Source organism: Notothenia rossii (genome assembly GCF_949606895.1).
Source record: "Notothenia rossii genome assembly, chromosome: 2".
Classification (NCBI taxonomy): Eukaryota; Metazoa; Chordata; class Actinopteri; order Perciformes; family Nototheniidae; genus Notothenia; species Notothenia rossii.
In genome coordinates, this window is record NC_136904.1 from 85,180,853 (window position 1) to 85,196,575 (window position 15,723).

A 15,723-nucleotide genomic window follows, 5' to 3' on the forward strand; every position below is an offset into this window, starting at 1 on the left:
ACTCTCATATAATGTAAAAGGTAAGATACAAAATAAAACATTTATTCTCAATAAATAACAAAATAGTAATAAATTAATAAAGCAGTTAACTTGTTTCGTAAAATATCTTCTATACTATTTTTATGAACATGTGTCTTTGTTATTGTTTGGTAAATCAAAGGGAAAAAAAATTGTTTTTTATTTAATGTACTCCATTTTTATTTATATGTTCCCAATGCAATACAACAAAATACCATTATATCTTAAAATGTGTATGCTCTTATTTGATTGCTCTTGAATTAAGTCATGCTTAATGACTAAGCATGTCTTAATGACGTGCTTAGTCATGGGTAAAAGCTTGAACTAAATCAAATGTATTACAAGGTTTACTGTTTAATGATTACCGGCAATCTCGCGATGTTTCAGACGCCGTTCAGATCAGACCGCGAGAAGATGAGCGATGGCAATAGAAACAAAACCTGAGGACGAATTTGACACTGTTTTTGATCAAAATGACTCGTTAGAGCTGTCTTCGAGCCACGATTATGGGAATGCACAAGCTCGGATATTCAAGATAATAGTCATAGGAGATTCAAATGTGGGAAAGACGTGTTTAACTTACCGATTCTGCGGTGGTACTTTCCTGAAAAACCCGGAGGCAACGATCGGGGTCGATTTTAGAGAGAGGACGTTGGTGCTCGATGGGGAGACTATCAAGGTGAGAGGACTCTAAAAAGCAACATACACTTTAATGTCATGCACACCTGCATTTCCAACGAGATTACCAGAAACCATTTGGCTGAGCTACGTACAGTTTATATAAATTGACACAGCCTGACATGGAGGCTGTTTTCAGACATTCAAAGCCTGCATGGGGATAGATAACACCCAAATATAGGCCTACCTTTACATTTAACAGCCGGTGTTTCTTCCATTTCTCAATGAAATACATAGTAGTTTATAGAACCATTAAAGAAAAGATGTGCAGTAAAAGGGGAACATGTCTACATCGATGTGGACTGTATCGACAGGATAATTTAATAATCCTGCAGAAAACACTATAATTTTCACACTGCATTTTTTTAAATACAGTAAAGATATGCAGAGACATCCGTGGCTATTTTCTCTGTGATCAAATGTATTTTATTATTTTAACCGAAGAGATAGATATACTGTACAATCAGCATCAGGGCTGTGAATTTAATAATAATAAAGTCAATCAAACCAATAAGATACACCTATACACAGCCAACCTGTGAAATAGAAAATTAAAATAACACGTTATTATCTCAAGATAAACCCCTTATAATGTATCATGTCGTTTTCAAGTGGGCCCCAAAAAAACACTTTTTGTACAATTCAATAAACAGAATAGTACAAAAAGCATTAATATACAAAGACGAAACTCCCAGCTAACTGTCAGATAACTGAATTACTATGCAAGTATGATTAGATTCCAAAGCATACACAATCAAAATGAAAAAGAGAAATGATCAACATATGTAATATTTTCTTGGGATTGGTTGAAAAATATAGATTTACTCTCACCTTCAATTATGTCTTTTTCACATGCATTATCTGTTTGTGCTGTGCCAGTTGCAGATCTGGGACACGGCAGGTCAGGAGCGTTTCAGGAGGAGCATGGTGGAGCACTATTACCGCAGCGTCCATGCCGTCATCTTCGTGTACGACGTGACCAGCCTCTGCTCCTTCGAGAGCATCCCCGAGTGGATCGAGGAGTGCAGCCGACACTGTGTGGGGCCCCTGGTGCCCCGCATCATGGTGGGCAACAAGTGTGACCTGAGGGACCGTGTGGAGGTCCCCACCACCGCCGCCCAGTGTCTCGCCGACAGCTACAACTTCCCACTGTTTGAAACTTCAGCCAAGGATCCTGCTGAGAAGGAACATGTTGACGCCATATTTCTGACTTTGGCTTATAGACTGAAGAGCCACAAACCCCTGAGACTGAAGCAGCCCAGTGAGAGCAATATCAGGCAGCTGTGGAACCAGAGAGAGCAGGAAGCATCAACTTGTCAATGCTGAGGTCCTGTATCGATGGAGTGAACGGGTCATCAGGATACGTTTGCTGAGAAAGAGTCTTTTATGATCCTTAGGTTAAAAAGGAAGATATGTACCATGGTTTTCCACTTTCCCTGCCTGATGCGAGTCATAGCTAGTGACAATATAGGCCTATATGTTTGCACACTTTTAAATCAACATTTCAATGAAATGCATGAATGGAAATGGGGGTTAGCCAAGCATTTGTAGCTCAAATTACAATTGAAATCCCTTCATGGAACAGTGCATTGCGGAATGCACTTTAATACGTAGACATATGCAAACGGCCGTCTGGTAGCACCGCATTTTATCTACACTATCCAAAGCTGACAATAAATTAAGGGATAGCATGATTTTAATGCAATTATAAGGACCAATAAGGTACATTGAAACTGTGGGGAAAACCACATATCGTTTTATTTATTTAAGTTGTGTTTTAAACTGATATTTGAAAGTTGCAGCATGAGTTTTGGTGCTGATGCTTTGAGTGTGTATTTAAAAAATATAAAAATGAACGTAGCCAGCCTTTTGTCAGCAAAGAGAGCTCACCAAGGATGAAATGTAGCCATCTTATGGGGCAAAATGCAAATTCACATAAATCACTTGAAAAGTATGAGTGAATACATGCACTTTGAACATCATTTTGCCAGAAGGCATTGAAGATAGGCGATCAAATCACAATTGATTGATATTTGTGTTGCATGTGAACAAAAATGCAAACAATTGAAATGGAGATCTGTGACAATAAGCTGCACATCAATAAAAGTGGTTTTATTGAGGCTTCTGGCTCGTTGGTAATGATGTAAACTGAAATCTGAGGTTGCACTTATAAATACACATACACATGATCAAGGTAGAATAATATTGCATTGTTTGGTGATAAGGCCTGAGAAGCAGTGTATTTTTATCCATTCACAAAACATGGAAGATTGAAGTCAAATTAATTGTATTTATTCAACAAAATCACACTTTTGCACCAGGGATCTTTACTATCTGTGCAGCATAGGACAGCCTCTGTCCTTTTCACCCTGGCTTTTGACAACTCCCCAAACCAAAACCCCTTTATAAATAACGCAATTATATTTATTAAGGCAAACTCTACATTCTGATGATTACCGTATAATATGATTAAAAGCTCTAAATCAGGATTTAATTGACATTTTAGGAGATGTTCTGCTTCATTCTAGTTTGCTGTATTTGATAGTATTTTTGCGACTAGCGGACAACTTTTGCATAGCAGCAACTGGGATGTGTTCGAGAAGGCCTGTAAACTAGCATGTTGTTCAAAGGGTTTGTCGCCAGCTGTGAATGTTATATGTGAAACATAAACAGAAATGCAACTTCCGAAACGAGTTTAGGATTTCTACTGCGTAAGAAATGGGAATTTGACAGCGAGACTTTGATCTACCTCTCCATCGGCTCTATTTAAGGTTATTGAGCGTGATCATGGATTACTTGTTAGGGTTGTCATATTAACCAGCTTTTCGAGAGGTCCATCAATGCCGCCTACAAATCGAGTCGCTTGTATTCTTCTCGTCTCTCCATGGTAACACTTTCCTCAACACTGGACCTTTGACTCAAAGAAACTACACAAACTGGTGCTTTTTTCATGCAGGTAAGAGACGTATGTTCATGCTTGATATGCATTTAAATAAGATACTTTAGGTTTGTGTTGTCTACATGCATATTTAACCGATACTGTGAGGATTAAGTAGCATTTGCCCCATTTACTGCAACACGATTCGGTTTGTTTGTCTGTGGCCTAGCAGCAAGCTAACACAAGCTAACGTCGGCATTGTGACAGGGTGTAGACAGGAAAATAGGCTAATGTGAATAAAGCCTTAATTTAAACGTAATGTGAACTGTCTCCGATTAAAATATTGACATCAGCTAATGTTAGCTTAACTCACGCTTTGCCGGGTATATGCTAGCATTGTTGTTATATCTGATGGGCATCTGAGCTGCACCCTCCTGTACATAAGTAGGATTTATATTGAGGACACCGAGTTCGTTGATAAAATGTGGTTTTGACCTACTTTAAAACGTTGTTACTAGCCACCATTAGCAGTAGCGGAAGAAGTACTCAGATCCTGTACAAGTAATAATATCACATTGTAGAAATACTCTAATACAAGTAAAAGTCGTACATTCAAAATGTTGCCTAACTAAAAGTACATAAGGATTTATTCTTAAAGAGCAAAAAGTACTCATTATGCAGAATGGCTCATTCCAAAATTGTATATATTATATTTGTGTTCATGTTTGATGAAGCTGATTAAAGTGGAGACAATCTAATTACTTATATATTAATGGTAGATTGTGAATTCATTCCATCTATTTAAGTATTTGTATGTGTTGATTCTATTTTATACCGTTAATGCAAAGTGACTAAAGCGTTAAATAAATGTAGTAGAGTGAACGTAACAAATGTACCTTTGAACTGTAGTAGAGTAAAGTACAAGTCTCTCAACATTGTACTTAAGTCTGGTATATCTGATATATAGTCGAATGTGCTTAGTTACTGTTCACCACTGACCATTAGCTATTATTAATTTCTCAGTTCTGAAACAAAGTATGATGCTAGCTTCTTTTCCCCCACCCTATATAGCTGTTATTCAGCATGAATTTGGCAGATATATGTGACAACGCCAAGAAGGGCCGTGAGTATGCTTTGCTGGGGAACTACGACTCCTCCATTGTGTACTATCAGGGCGTCATTCAACAGATCCACAAACACTGTCAGTCTCTCAGAGACCCTGCACTCAAAGCCAAATGGCTACAGGTGAGTTTTTTTAACCCCCTGAACATATCATCATTACACCTGGTAATAAACTATCATTACAGATATTCTTTGATGCAATGCTTAATACAATACTCTTCTTCTTCTGTCTCTGAGCAGGTCAGGCAGGAACTGCATGAGGAGTACGACCAGGTGAAAGACATAATGGGGACACTTGAAGGCTTTAGGTCAGAGAAGCCAGCTGACGTCCTCGCCCCTCAATCCGGAGAGAGACCTGAGGATCCAGCAGTGTGGCCCCCTCCCACCCCTGTAGAACACAGGTGCGTGTGTGTTTGGATGTTACATCTATTACATAAAGCCTTTGTGTGCTTCATGCGGAGTCGATCGCTACAATACGAGATGTCATGGTGCTTTTCTAAATCGTTTGGAATTTAGCACTGGGAACAAGATTGCAGTGTATGCCTGCGTGTATTTTGGTTCTTTTTTTTATCCACCTGCTCTGCCTCGGATCCAGCTCACTTCTTTACCTCCTGGCAGAATTAATTGTAATTGATAATGCCAAAAATGTCAGGAGAACAAAATGCCACTATAAGGAAGAGCTTTGAAGTACAAAGAGACATATTTTGCATAATCTGTTTCAGGTCCACCATCACTGTGTGACTCATGTTTTACCTTATGGTCATTCAATTGGACATAGCAAGCTCTACCTCCACATAGAACTAGCAAAGCTGTTTAAAAGTCAATATCCATCTGTGGCAACATTTGAAAACGATGTTAATACCACTACAGTATTTACTTTTTGAAAATGATCTTTGAAGTTTCAGCCTGCATGTGCATCCTACTATTACTTATGTATAGTTTCTTCATGTGTGTGTCCCTGTAGGAATCCCGTTGCAGTGAAGCGCCCCAATAGTGCAGCGAAGCAGCATAGAAAGGAGTCCCCTGGCCTGCAGCATCGAGGGGCCGGGCCTGGGGGCCGCAACCCTAAAGCAGACCGCCCAGGAGCCAGAGAACCCCGGGGCGCAAAGGCAAAAGAGGATAAGGTCAGACATCAGAGGTTTATTTCAGTCGACCGTATTTTCCGGACTACAAGCCGCGCCCTTTTTAGCTGTGTGGCTGGTCCTGCCACTTATACACCGAAGCGACTTATATATTGTATTTTGTCTGACTGCATTCAAACTACGGCCAAGAGATGGCACTGTATACAATCGTGACAACTGAAAACTGCTGTACCACCGAAGTCATGGCAACCGGGAGGATGTGTAACGTAACTTTCCAGGATGTTGTGGGATGGATTGACACAGCGTGGGCTTCAGTCCGACACTATCCTGTTGGGATTCAGAATCTAATCGGAGCTGATTCTGATGTTGAATCTGAGACAGCAGGACATGCTGCTTCATCGACACCTCTGTGTCACTGTTAATCACTTCCTCCGGAGTTGGCAGAAGTGTTTAACAGCGACACAGAGGATGAAGACTTCAGTGAATAAATGCCACTTATACACCGAAGCGACTTTTATGTTTCTTTTCTCTTAACGACACACTTTTTGATAAGAGCGACTTATACACAGCAGGGTTTCCGTTAGCCGGTAATTACAGGTTTTTAGCTGGTAAAAATAATTCAAAACCGGTAAATTCAAAACCTGCCGGTCAAAATGTCCGCGAATAATAAGGGATGCTCTGATCGGCCGATATTCACTCTTAATAGTTTGATCGGTGCTCTCTATAAAGGCTGATCAGGATAGCTGGATCTGATTAATATGGACATAAACGCGAGTGAAGTATAACCGGACACGAGAGAGAGAGATCAGATCAGCTGCTGCATAATCACATGAAGCCTCGCCCACTGTTTAGCAAGCCGCATGAGAAACTGACGGGCTGTCAGGAGAGAGAGGGAGGGAGAGGGGAAAAGAAAGGATCCGTTTCTCCCGTGTTATTATTCAAAGCTAATGTAAACTTTTGAATAATGTAGGCTACTTCATCTACTACAAGCAGTTTGTTTGCATGTAATAATTATGTTGTTTGTTGTTTGTGGAAGCGCATCATTTATTGAAAAGTGAATCTGAATTTTTCGATCTGTTGCGATTATAAACTGAAGCAATATAAAAATGACTCCCATTAACTGAGTTTTAAACATCAGCATATCCGGTCCTAGTCCGGTAATTACCTGCTAACGGAAACTCTGCTACACAATTCCTATTATTATTATTATTGAAACATGACCGGTAAGTTTCAAATTTGTCCGGTAAAATAAATTATTTTTGGACATTTGACTGGCGAGAAAAAATCCTAGCGGAAACCCTGATACACAGGTGTGACTTATAGTCCGGAAAATACGGTAGATGTATCAAAGTTTCAAAATATCTAAACTACTGACTACTTTCCAAAAGAGAGAAATATATATTTTTGATCTTGGATTGAACTGTCTAGAAATGAGAAATTAGTAAATCTGTCCTAAACTAAAACTAAACATTCTTCCTTTTTCTTCATCAGGGGAAGAGAGGGGCTGGAGAAGCACCAGGAGATGTAGAGCAGAAGAGGTTTGATGGCACGGGATATGACAGCGACCTGGTGGACTCACTGGAGAGAGACATTGTGTCCCGTAACCCAAACGTACACTGGTGTGTGGAAAACACAGATTCTTTCATACTCGTTGATACATTTTACTGTCAGGGAAAATAGTATTTTTTTTACTGATGACTGATTTCTCTGGATGAACTGTAGGGAAGACATCGCTGATCTGGAAGATGCTAAGAAGCTGCTGAGAGAGGCGGTGGTGCTGCCCATGTGGATGCCTGACTTCTTTAAGGGAATACGTCGCCCCTGGAAGGTACAAACACACGCTCTAACAAATGTGCCTGCTTAGTAATCTGGGGCTGTTTACTTACTAAAAATAACCAATAAATCAGTAAGAAGCTTGTGTATTTTTTGTGTGAAGTCGGCCCTAATGCCTGGTTGGCACTGCATGCATAGCGCTGAATTTCCTCTCGCTGAGAAGCCCCAGATCAGAGGTTAATCGACTGCTATGTGCAACTGCATTGTTGTAACAGAAACAACAAAAATAGGACTGAATCTTTGATGAAGAAGAGTCAATTAAAGCATAACTAGCTTGTACATTATGATGGGTGATTACATCTGTTTTACTTTGATGTGTCTAAGGAAAAGGTTGGCTTTATTACACAAACTGGTCATAAAATATAATTCCAGTGGCAATTCCAAGTGAACAAATAATAAATCACAGTTGTTCCCTTGTCTAATCTAGTAATGTAAATTGATGTAGTCTTTTACAAGTAATGCACTCAATGTGTAAATATTGAAAAAATATCCTGTGGCTGCTCGAACATCAATCTCTCCCCATTTTTTATTTCTTTTTCAAAAATATTTTTATTCACATGGAAAATAAAAAAATGTTACAGTGCATTACAGCAATTAAGGCATTTTCAATCTCTCCCTGTTTTTTAACAGCTCTGCTACAACAACTGTAAATAATGAATGGCCTACACTTTCTCAGATATGTCTTAATTCAATATTATAAAAAACTTATATGGTGCAACCTGTTCTAAAAAGATATAGTATAACACCCACACTTGGTTTGAATCTGGCAAAAAAATGTACTAAGTTTTTAATTATGAATGCTTACATCCGTTTGCATCACTAACATATTTTAATAATTATGATAGTGATGCAAACACTCAGTCATGCTGCTCTACATGAGTCTGTTTTATTTTTATTTCTGTACTTCTGTTAAACTTCATCATGTGAAGCCTCTTCTCCTTCAGGCCCGCAACGTGAAACACGAGGCATAATCACTTTGTACGGCAGCACAGCGCCTTCATTTCGTCTGATGTATGCTTAATAGAGCTCTTTACTAATGAGTAGCTTCCTCTGCTCATCTGAGATCACTTTTGGTAGCAGGTCCTTTTCTCTGTATTGCTTTCCATTGCCGATAGTACAGTGTGGGCGGGATTCCCAGCTGATCGTCGTAGCAACACAGCATGAAACTGTTGGGGAATACAATTAATATTCAAATAAAAACCCTTGAGGGAAAAAGTCCTGCAGGGATGATGGCACTCATTAGCCTGTGTGGATTCTGAGGCAGCAGGGAGTGCAGTTACATTAAAGATGCTATGAAATGTGCCACAGGTCCTTTTGTGGTTTATGTAATCTTCATAGCAACAACAGAGACATTTGAGATGCACAAATGTCAGAGATCTGAGGGTAGCAGTGATGGTTGGTCCTAACTTTTACAGAAAACGTTTGTATCTGTCTACATGATTTTATATTTTACGTTTGAATGTTTTGTTTTAGGGTGTGTTAATGGTCGGGCCTCCCGGGACAGGGAAGACGATGTTAGCCAAAGCTGTGGCCACAGAATGTGGGACTACTTTCTTCAATGTGTCCTCCTCCACACTCACCTCAAAATACAGGGGCGAGTCAGAAAAACTTGTGCGTCTTCTGTTTGAAATGGTAAGTCTACATACACTGTGTAAATGGTTTGTTTAGCAGAAACCTAACCACCACAGTGAGGATTTGAATATTTTGTCATCTTTCTGGAAATAAATCATATTATTTTATTTTCTTAGGCCCGGTTTTATGCACCAACAACCATCTTTATAGATGAGATTGACTCAATCTGTGGCAGAAGAGGAACCTCTGATGAACATGAAGCCAGCCGCAGGGTCAAATCAGAAGTCCTGGTTCAGATGGATGGTGAGTTTAATAGAAAGGGAGAAATTGAAGCTATAAATAGGTTTTTAATGGTTTTCTTTCAATGAAAATAAATACTTTTTAACAAAATTGAAATGCACAAATTGCGAAATTATTCTGTGCTCCAGGTCAAACTTAAAAAAAGTTTTAAAAAAGGCTTACATTTAACAGTGAAGAGCTTTCGCAATTAGCACATTTTAATATAAAAAAGAACAGAATAGTGCTCGATATTAAACTAAAAAACTAATTCAGTAATGCATCCTAGATAGATTTAAAGATCGTTTGACATGAATGGGACAGTAATTAGCATTTTGATTCTGATGTTTTTTTGGGGACCAGGCGTGGGTGGAGCTATGGATAACGATGACCCCTCGAAAATGGTGATGGTCCTCGCCGCCACCAACTTCCCGTGGGACATCGACGAGGCGTTGCGACGGCGGCTGGAGAAGCGGATCTACATCTCTCTGCCCACAGGTGACCTCTGCTCCCACAGACTGACCTCAGAACTGTAGTAGCATTATCAAGGCTACAAACAACCATCCTAATATCCTATTAATGTTGTTTTTGTGTAGCTGTGGGTCGTGTTGAGCTTCTAAAGATCAACCTGAGGGAGGTGGATGTGACTGATGACGTGGATCTGGACCTCATTGCTGAAAAGATTGAGGGCTACTCTGGAGCGGACATCACCAACGTCTGCAGGTGTGTGTTGCAGATTTTATTCATATGGTGGGGTGTTCTTTATAGTAAGACAGTTTTTCTTAAATTATATATTTTTTAAATGTGTCGCCTTGCTCCGCCTGGATTTTTTCCAATTCAAAGCCCTTTTGCTGAAAAGGATTTCTCATAGTTACTTTAGTTCAGGGGTGGGGAACCTCCGGCCCCCGGGCCGTATACGGCCCGCGAGACCAATTGGTACGGCCCTCGAGGTAATTTATAAACACATGCAAAAAAGAAAAAAATTAAAGAAATCTAGACCACCAAAAAATGAAACAAGCGAGTGCCTGTTTTTCCTTGCCAAGGTCAGGGTCCTTGAACACAACTCAAGCCTAACATGGTATGTGTCTCGTCACTGACAGGGGTGCTGTTCTGCTGGAGAGCACCAGAACGTCGCTCCGGCACTTTCACAAATTGCAGTACCCATAAGGAGCTGTACACATGCCGCAGTTTTTGCGTGGCTGTGTCTTTAGTTGTAAGCCCAGTGGCGATCTGTTCATCTGTCATACTGATCATACAGTCAATAACTTTGTTGTTATTAGCATCTGGTTAGCTAGCTATGCTAACAAATATAAGAAGCTTTTTCTCCAACCAGTGAGGTAAAGGCACATCTTTATATAATCATTATAGTTATAAAAAAATAAGAGAATAAAGTAAACAGGTATAAAATACTATATGACAGTAAAAAAGTTGTTATTCATAAAAAAGAATACAGTTTGAAAGGGGAGTGATTTATAAAATATCCATAAAGAAAAATAAATCTGCTTTCAGTTGTTTCATATGGGTGTTGAGAGAGGTATCCATAGATCTCTTCATGTTGCTCTCCAGACCTGATTGATGCTTTTGACTTCAACATTTAAAAAAATGGGGGCATGCTCCCCAGGGAAGATTTTTTTTTTTTACCCCTAGAGGAGGTTAGGTCCCCCCCACACTTAAATCATGTTCACATGGATGGGAAACTAAATACATTTGCACACATCTTGTGTCCATATCTTTCTGTTTTGGTGGTCATGCCACACCGTGCACGTGCATGCATGCGTGAGTCATAGTAAAATATCTGGATTCAGAGGTTGCTTTTTCTTTGCACAGCATGAAAGAAAGGCCAAATGAATGGGCTGTGATTTTAGTATTTTTAAGCAGAGGCCAATAATTTGTACGGCCCTCGGAGGATGTTGTAGAAATTGAAATGGCCCTTGAGAGGAAAAAGGTTCCCCACCCCTGCTTTAGTTGAACACGTCTCTTGACCACTTGTCCTTGGGTCCTTTCTACCGAAGCTATGCTCGGAATGACAGGCATTTTATGTTGCCGAAGTCTTTTCTGCTCATCTCAAGCTAGCGATGTTTTGTTGCTTGTTGCTTAGTGATCACGGCCTAGTCTCCATCCATTTTAATTGAGCATCAACAGTATAAAATATACATTTACATAAAAAGAGAAAGGCAAAAGCACAAAGTTAAGCTTTTTTTCAACAAACATACCCCACCTCAACCAGGGGGAAAAACTGAATCAAAGCACACATAAAGGAGGAAGACATAGAAAATGAAAAGAAAGAAAACTAAACAAATAATTCATGATGAAAAATAATGACAATCGGGTTCAGATATCTGACCTGTTGTGCATAATATCAATATGTCTATAGTAAACAGAAAAGGTATCCACATTTTATCCAGGTTCTATTAAAAAGCTGTAATAGAGAACCTACGTTTTTCCAGCTTTACAACTCTTCAAGAAGGGAAGTTTATTTTAGGTAATATACTTATAAAACAAAAAGTGTTACATTTGTTTGATCACCCGGCTCCTCTCTGCTCCTGTCTTTTGCTCAGGGATGCGTCCATGATGGCAATGCGTCGTCGAATCCAAGGCCTGACCCCCGAGGAGATCCGAGCTCTGTCCAAAGACGAGCTGCAGATGCCCGTGACCATGGAGGACTTCACCCTCACTCTCAAGAAGATCTCAAAGTCTGTCTCTGCTGCCGACCTGGAGAAATACGTTACCTGGATGTCTGAGTTTGGGTCAGTATAGAGAACGGTGGCGCGTAGACACAGATCAACCAGAGCCTCGAAAAGAGGACTTTGAAAATGAAGAAAGCATTGAAGACGAGGCACTACTGTATGGGAACCGGGAGGCCCATGAGGGATGAAGATTATATAGAGGGCTCAAACTTCAGAAGACTGGTGCCTTTGAGAGAACATGATGAGAGCTTTCGGTGGCTTCATTCCTGCCTTTCCACATACTCTCCTCTCATTGTAGTAATGACAAAACTGTCTGTACAGAGACTATCAATCGCCCAGCTGCTGACTAACTGAAGTGACCTGAGCAAGAAAGGGGAATCTTTTAATGTCAATAAGTAGCTTAATTCACACAGGTAGACCAGGGAACGGTACGGTACTTACATGTTGGGCCTTGTGCAAGAACCTAAATCTAATTCTCTCTAAATCAACAGACAAACTTTGCTCGTAAATTGCATGTTTCAACCTGACGACTGAAAACTTTTTACACTTATGTGAGGCGTGTGTCATTTCAATAATCAACATAGTTTAAATGTCTGAATGAGTTCTGACCTGTTCTGCTCGATTTGATGGGCAATATTTATTAAAAAAACACAACCTACCAAACACAAGTTGTAGTAGTGATATCATCCTGTAATAATTAGACAATCTTACAACAAATTAAACAACAGAGGGTGTTTGCTGGGAAAGCAACCTAAACAAAATTGAAAAATGGTTAGGTTGCCATGCCAAAAAATGCCCATAAAACCTTCAAAAGCCATTGACAGGCCATGATGTAGTTGATTATCATTTAGATTTTACCATTATAATCCGGACTTTCTGGCAAATGCAACACGTTTTCTTGAATCACATTTTAATTGCCACATTTGGTAGTACCTGCAATTCTTGCACGAGGCCTTTCTTTTTTTTTTAGGAACAGTAGCACTTTTAATGTACTTCCTTCAGGGGTCCATGTTCTTACTACTGACTGAACACAATTGAAGAACCACAAAGTCTTTGTTGTAAAGTGTCTGTGTATGTGTTTGTGTTTTGTTTTAATTTTTAATAAATAAAATAAACTTGCCTTGCCTTAATATTTGTTTAAAATTGTAGTTCTGTTGATCGACAAATGCAGTCAAGCTTAAAGTAGATGGCTGCTTGACTCCTGGATTGTTTTTTAAATCTCGCCTAAAAACACACCTACTGAATGGTTCCTGTTTTTGAATGTGTTGACTTTCAAACTAAGAATTAACTCAGACAACTTTAACTCAGCGTGAGCAAGACATCTGATTACACATGGAAACATTGTGACAGGGTTAAAAGCTTAGGAGAAACTTATAAATAAATGAATTGGGACTATTTTGTCAAACTATTGCAATATCGTTGATACATTAAACCCATGACGAGAGCCAAGACATATAAATGCTTGCACAATAATAGATTTTTACAGTATGATCTGTATTTCCACCATTGGAGTATTTTAGAGATTTGCTTACTTGTTTTAGCAGAAACACTGTTTACCCTTTATCTTTCCTCATTAATGTCATTGATAAGATTTGGTGAGATGCTCTCTTCCCTATTTTGCTTTTGTTTTTTGTTCCTTACGTAGCACTCAAACACTCCAACATTTATTTTCTAGGTCAGCAGAAGTGCATCTGACATTTGAAATGTCTTCGACTGTCTATTTCTTTTTCAAATGTGGGACAGATTGTAGACAGAACTCTTCTATGATCAAATTGTTAACCCCTCTTGGCTGATTGTTATTTGTTAAATCTAAAACAGATATAACTGCAGGCTTTATTGGCAAGTACTCTTTGTTTCCAATTACTTTGCAACAAATGCACTCCCTTGAATTATAAGGCGGTTATAAATGATTGGTGACCGAAAAAGAATAATAAAACAAAACATTTAAGGAAGGAAGCAAAAAAGTATTTTACAAAATATTTGTGGCACAGTCCCATAATCGTTTTGTCCTTATGTTTGCTGGTGTCCTGTTTGCTAATGAAGGAGTTGTAGGATGTGACGACTCACTCGTTAATCGTTTTTTGACTTTTTTTTCCTCATTCAGGGCAGCATTACACAACATAATAAAGCAAGAATGTATCTCTGTTGAGGAACCTCAAAATGTTTCTCCAAACGGCCTTGGATGGGTGTTGATTCAGCTTAATTTAGGAAACTGTAGTTTGTGACTGTTGAACTGCATTGCATTATACAGAGAGGCTGTTATCCTCTACAATATGATGGCTTTGGTCATTCATCTAATAGGGTGGATACATTTCACAGAATTCCTCGAACCATGTTTTCTGTTCTCCAGACATCATTTCGGGTGTTCTTGGTAAATACAATCTCCATGGCAAGGGAGCCCCCCCCCCCCCCCCAAGTCTCTGGAAGACCACAAGATGGTGGACAAGGACCCTAAATGGGAAAGAGGTGCAGTGCAGTGCTGGATTGTTTGTTTTAGTGATTTTTATAGATGATTGATATGTTTTAAACATGTAACTCTGGGCCTAAGAGACCAAGATAGGTCAAGAATTGAGGGGAGATTGATTGATTATTCTAATGGGAATCCCCAACTTAATGTTGCACTTAAGGTGGCCAAGTTTAAAGGAAACAAAGGTGGGCATTTCTTTCTGCTTTTATTTTGTGATTAATTCAATCTGTATGTACTGTGATCACTTTATTATGTGGAGACCTGCATACTGAAAGCTACATTCTTAGTAATACAAGTGTTTGCTTGTAAAACATGATGCAATCAACCAAATAAAGGAAGGGGAAAAAGGTGACCAACACTAGTCTTAATGTTAGTGAATGAGTCATCAATATAGTCTTGAGTTTATACATTTCTAATAAGCCATCAGCAAAATTGTGTTAGTTTGTCAGATAAATGTTTCATATCATTATTAAATATCCTTAATAAAATATGCCTATAATAATCAATTGATCCATTCATGTGGAATAATAGTGGAGGAACTAACTACACTATTTACTTCTAACAAGTAATAGTGCTGAAAGTAGCATGAAATACCCAACTAAAGTACAAATTACTCCGGATACTTAAGTAAATGTACTTAGTAACTTTCCACCAATGCTACTCTCACACATAAGAGGTGGAAGAATACTCAGATCTTGTACTTAAGTAAAGGTAGAAGTATCAGAGTGAAGGAATACTCTGCATTCAAAATGTTATGCCAGTAAAAGTACGTGTATAAGCATCAACATGTACAAAAAGTAAAAGTACTCATTGTGTAGATTGACCCATTTCAGAAATATATGTATTATATGTTTTGTATATAATTATTGATGCATTATGTGTTTATCAGAGATGGTAAAGGTGCAGCTAGATTGAATTACTTAGTATAATTGTTTATATTTCCCATTATTTTTCAAAATCTGCAAAAAACTTAAGGTATTTAATAAATGTAGTGGAGTAAAATAGCACAATCTACCTCTGAATTGTAGTGGGATAGAAGTACAAAGTAGCAAAACATTGACATACTCAATTAAAGTAGTTCAAGCTCCTCAAATTGTACTTAAGGGCAGT

The 15,723-nt window shown here is 38.9% G+C and overlaps 2 protein-coding genes across 4 annotated transcripts; both read left to right on the forward strand.

The window, feature by feature from the left end:
• Positions 1 to 399: 399 nt before the first annotated feature.
• Positions 400 to 2,816, forward strand: LOC307027888 (ras-related protein Rab-33B). 2 transcript variants are annotated; one of them, XM_079662576.1, is made up of 2 exons: positions 400 to 697; positions 1,576 to 2,816. In XM_079662576.1, exons 1-2 carry the CDS (start codon positions 440 to 442, stop codon positions 2,020 to 2,022), a joined length of 705 nt encoding a protein of 234 aa, XP_079518702.1. In that variant the 5' UTR covers positions 400 to 439; the 3' UTR covers positions 2,023 to 2,816. The 2 variants fall into 2 exon arrangements, with proteins under 2 accessions (XP_079518702.1, XP_079518703.1); XM_079662577.1 differs by having other exon boundaries at positions 1,582 to 2,816.
• Positions 2,817 to 3,435: 619 nt separating this feature from the next.
• Positions 3,436 to 13,265, forward strand: katnal1 (katanin p60 subunit A-like 1). Of its 2 annotated transcripts, XM_079666538.1 has the most exons (11): positions 3,452 to 3,652; positions 4,646 to 4,819; positions 4,937 to 5,097; positions 5,661 to 5,820; positions 7,270 to 7,397; positions 7,501 to 7,606; positions 9,085 to 9,243; positions 9,360 to 9,486; positions 9,823 to 9,957; positions 10,056 to 10,182; positions 12,018 to 13,265. In XM_079666538.1, exons 1-11 carry the CDS (start codon positions 3,647 to 3,649, stop codon positions 12,214 to 12,216), a joined length of 1,482 nt encoding a protein of 493 aa, XP_079522664.1. In that variant the 5' UTR covers positions 3,452 to 3,646; the 3' UTR covers positions 12,217 to 13,265. The 2 variants fall into 2 exon arrangements, with proteins under 2 accessions (XP_079522663.1, XP_079522664.1); XM_079666537.1 differs by having other exon boundaries at positions 3,436 to 3,652; positions 4,646 to 5,097.
• Positions 13,266 to 15,723: the final 2,458 nt, after the last annotated feature.

Coding starts and splice junctions, on each gene's coding strand:
- katnal1 (XM_079666537.1), top strand. Junction 7,398..7,500: donor CGTAACCCAAACGTACACTG/GTGTGTGGAAAA, acceptor GATGAACTGTAG/GGAAGACATCGCTGATCTGG. Junction 9,244..9,359: donor TGCGTCTTCTGTTTGAAATG/GTAAGTCTACAT, acceptor TTATTTTCTTAG/GCCCGGTTTTATGCACCAAC.
- LOC307027888 (XM_079662576.1), top strand. CDS start 440: ATGGCAATAGAAACAAAACCTGAGGACGAATTTGACACTGTTTTTGAT. Junction 698..1,575: donor TCGATGGGGAGACTATCAAG/GTGAGAGGACTC, acceptor GTGCTGTGCCAG/TTGCAGATCTGGGACACGGC.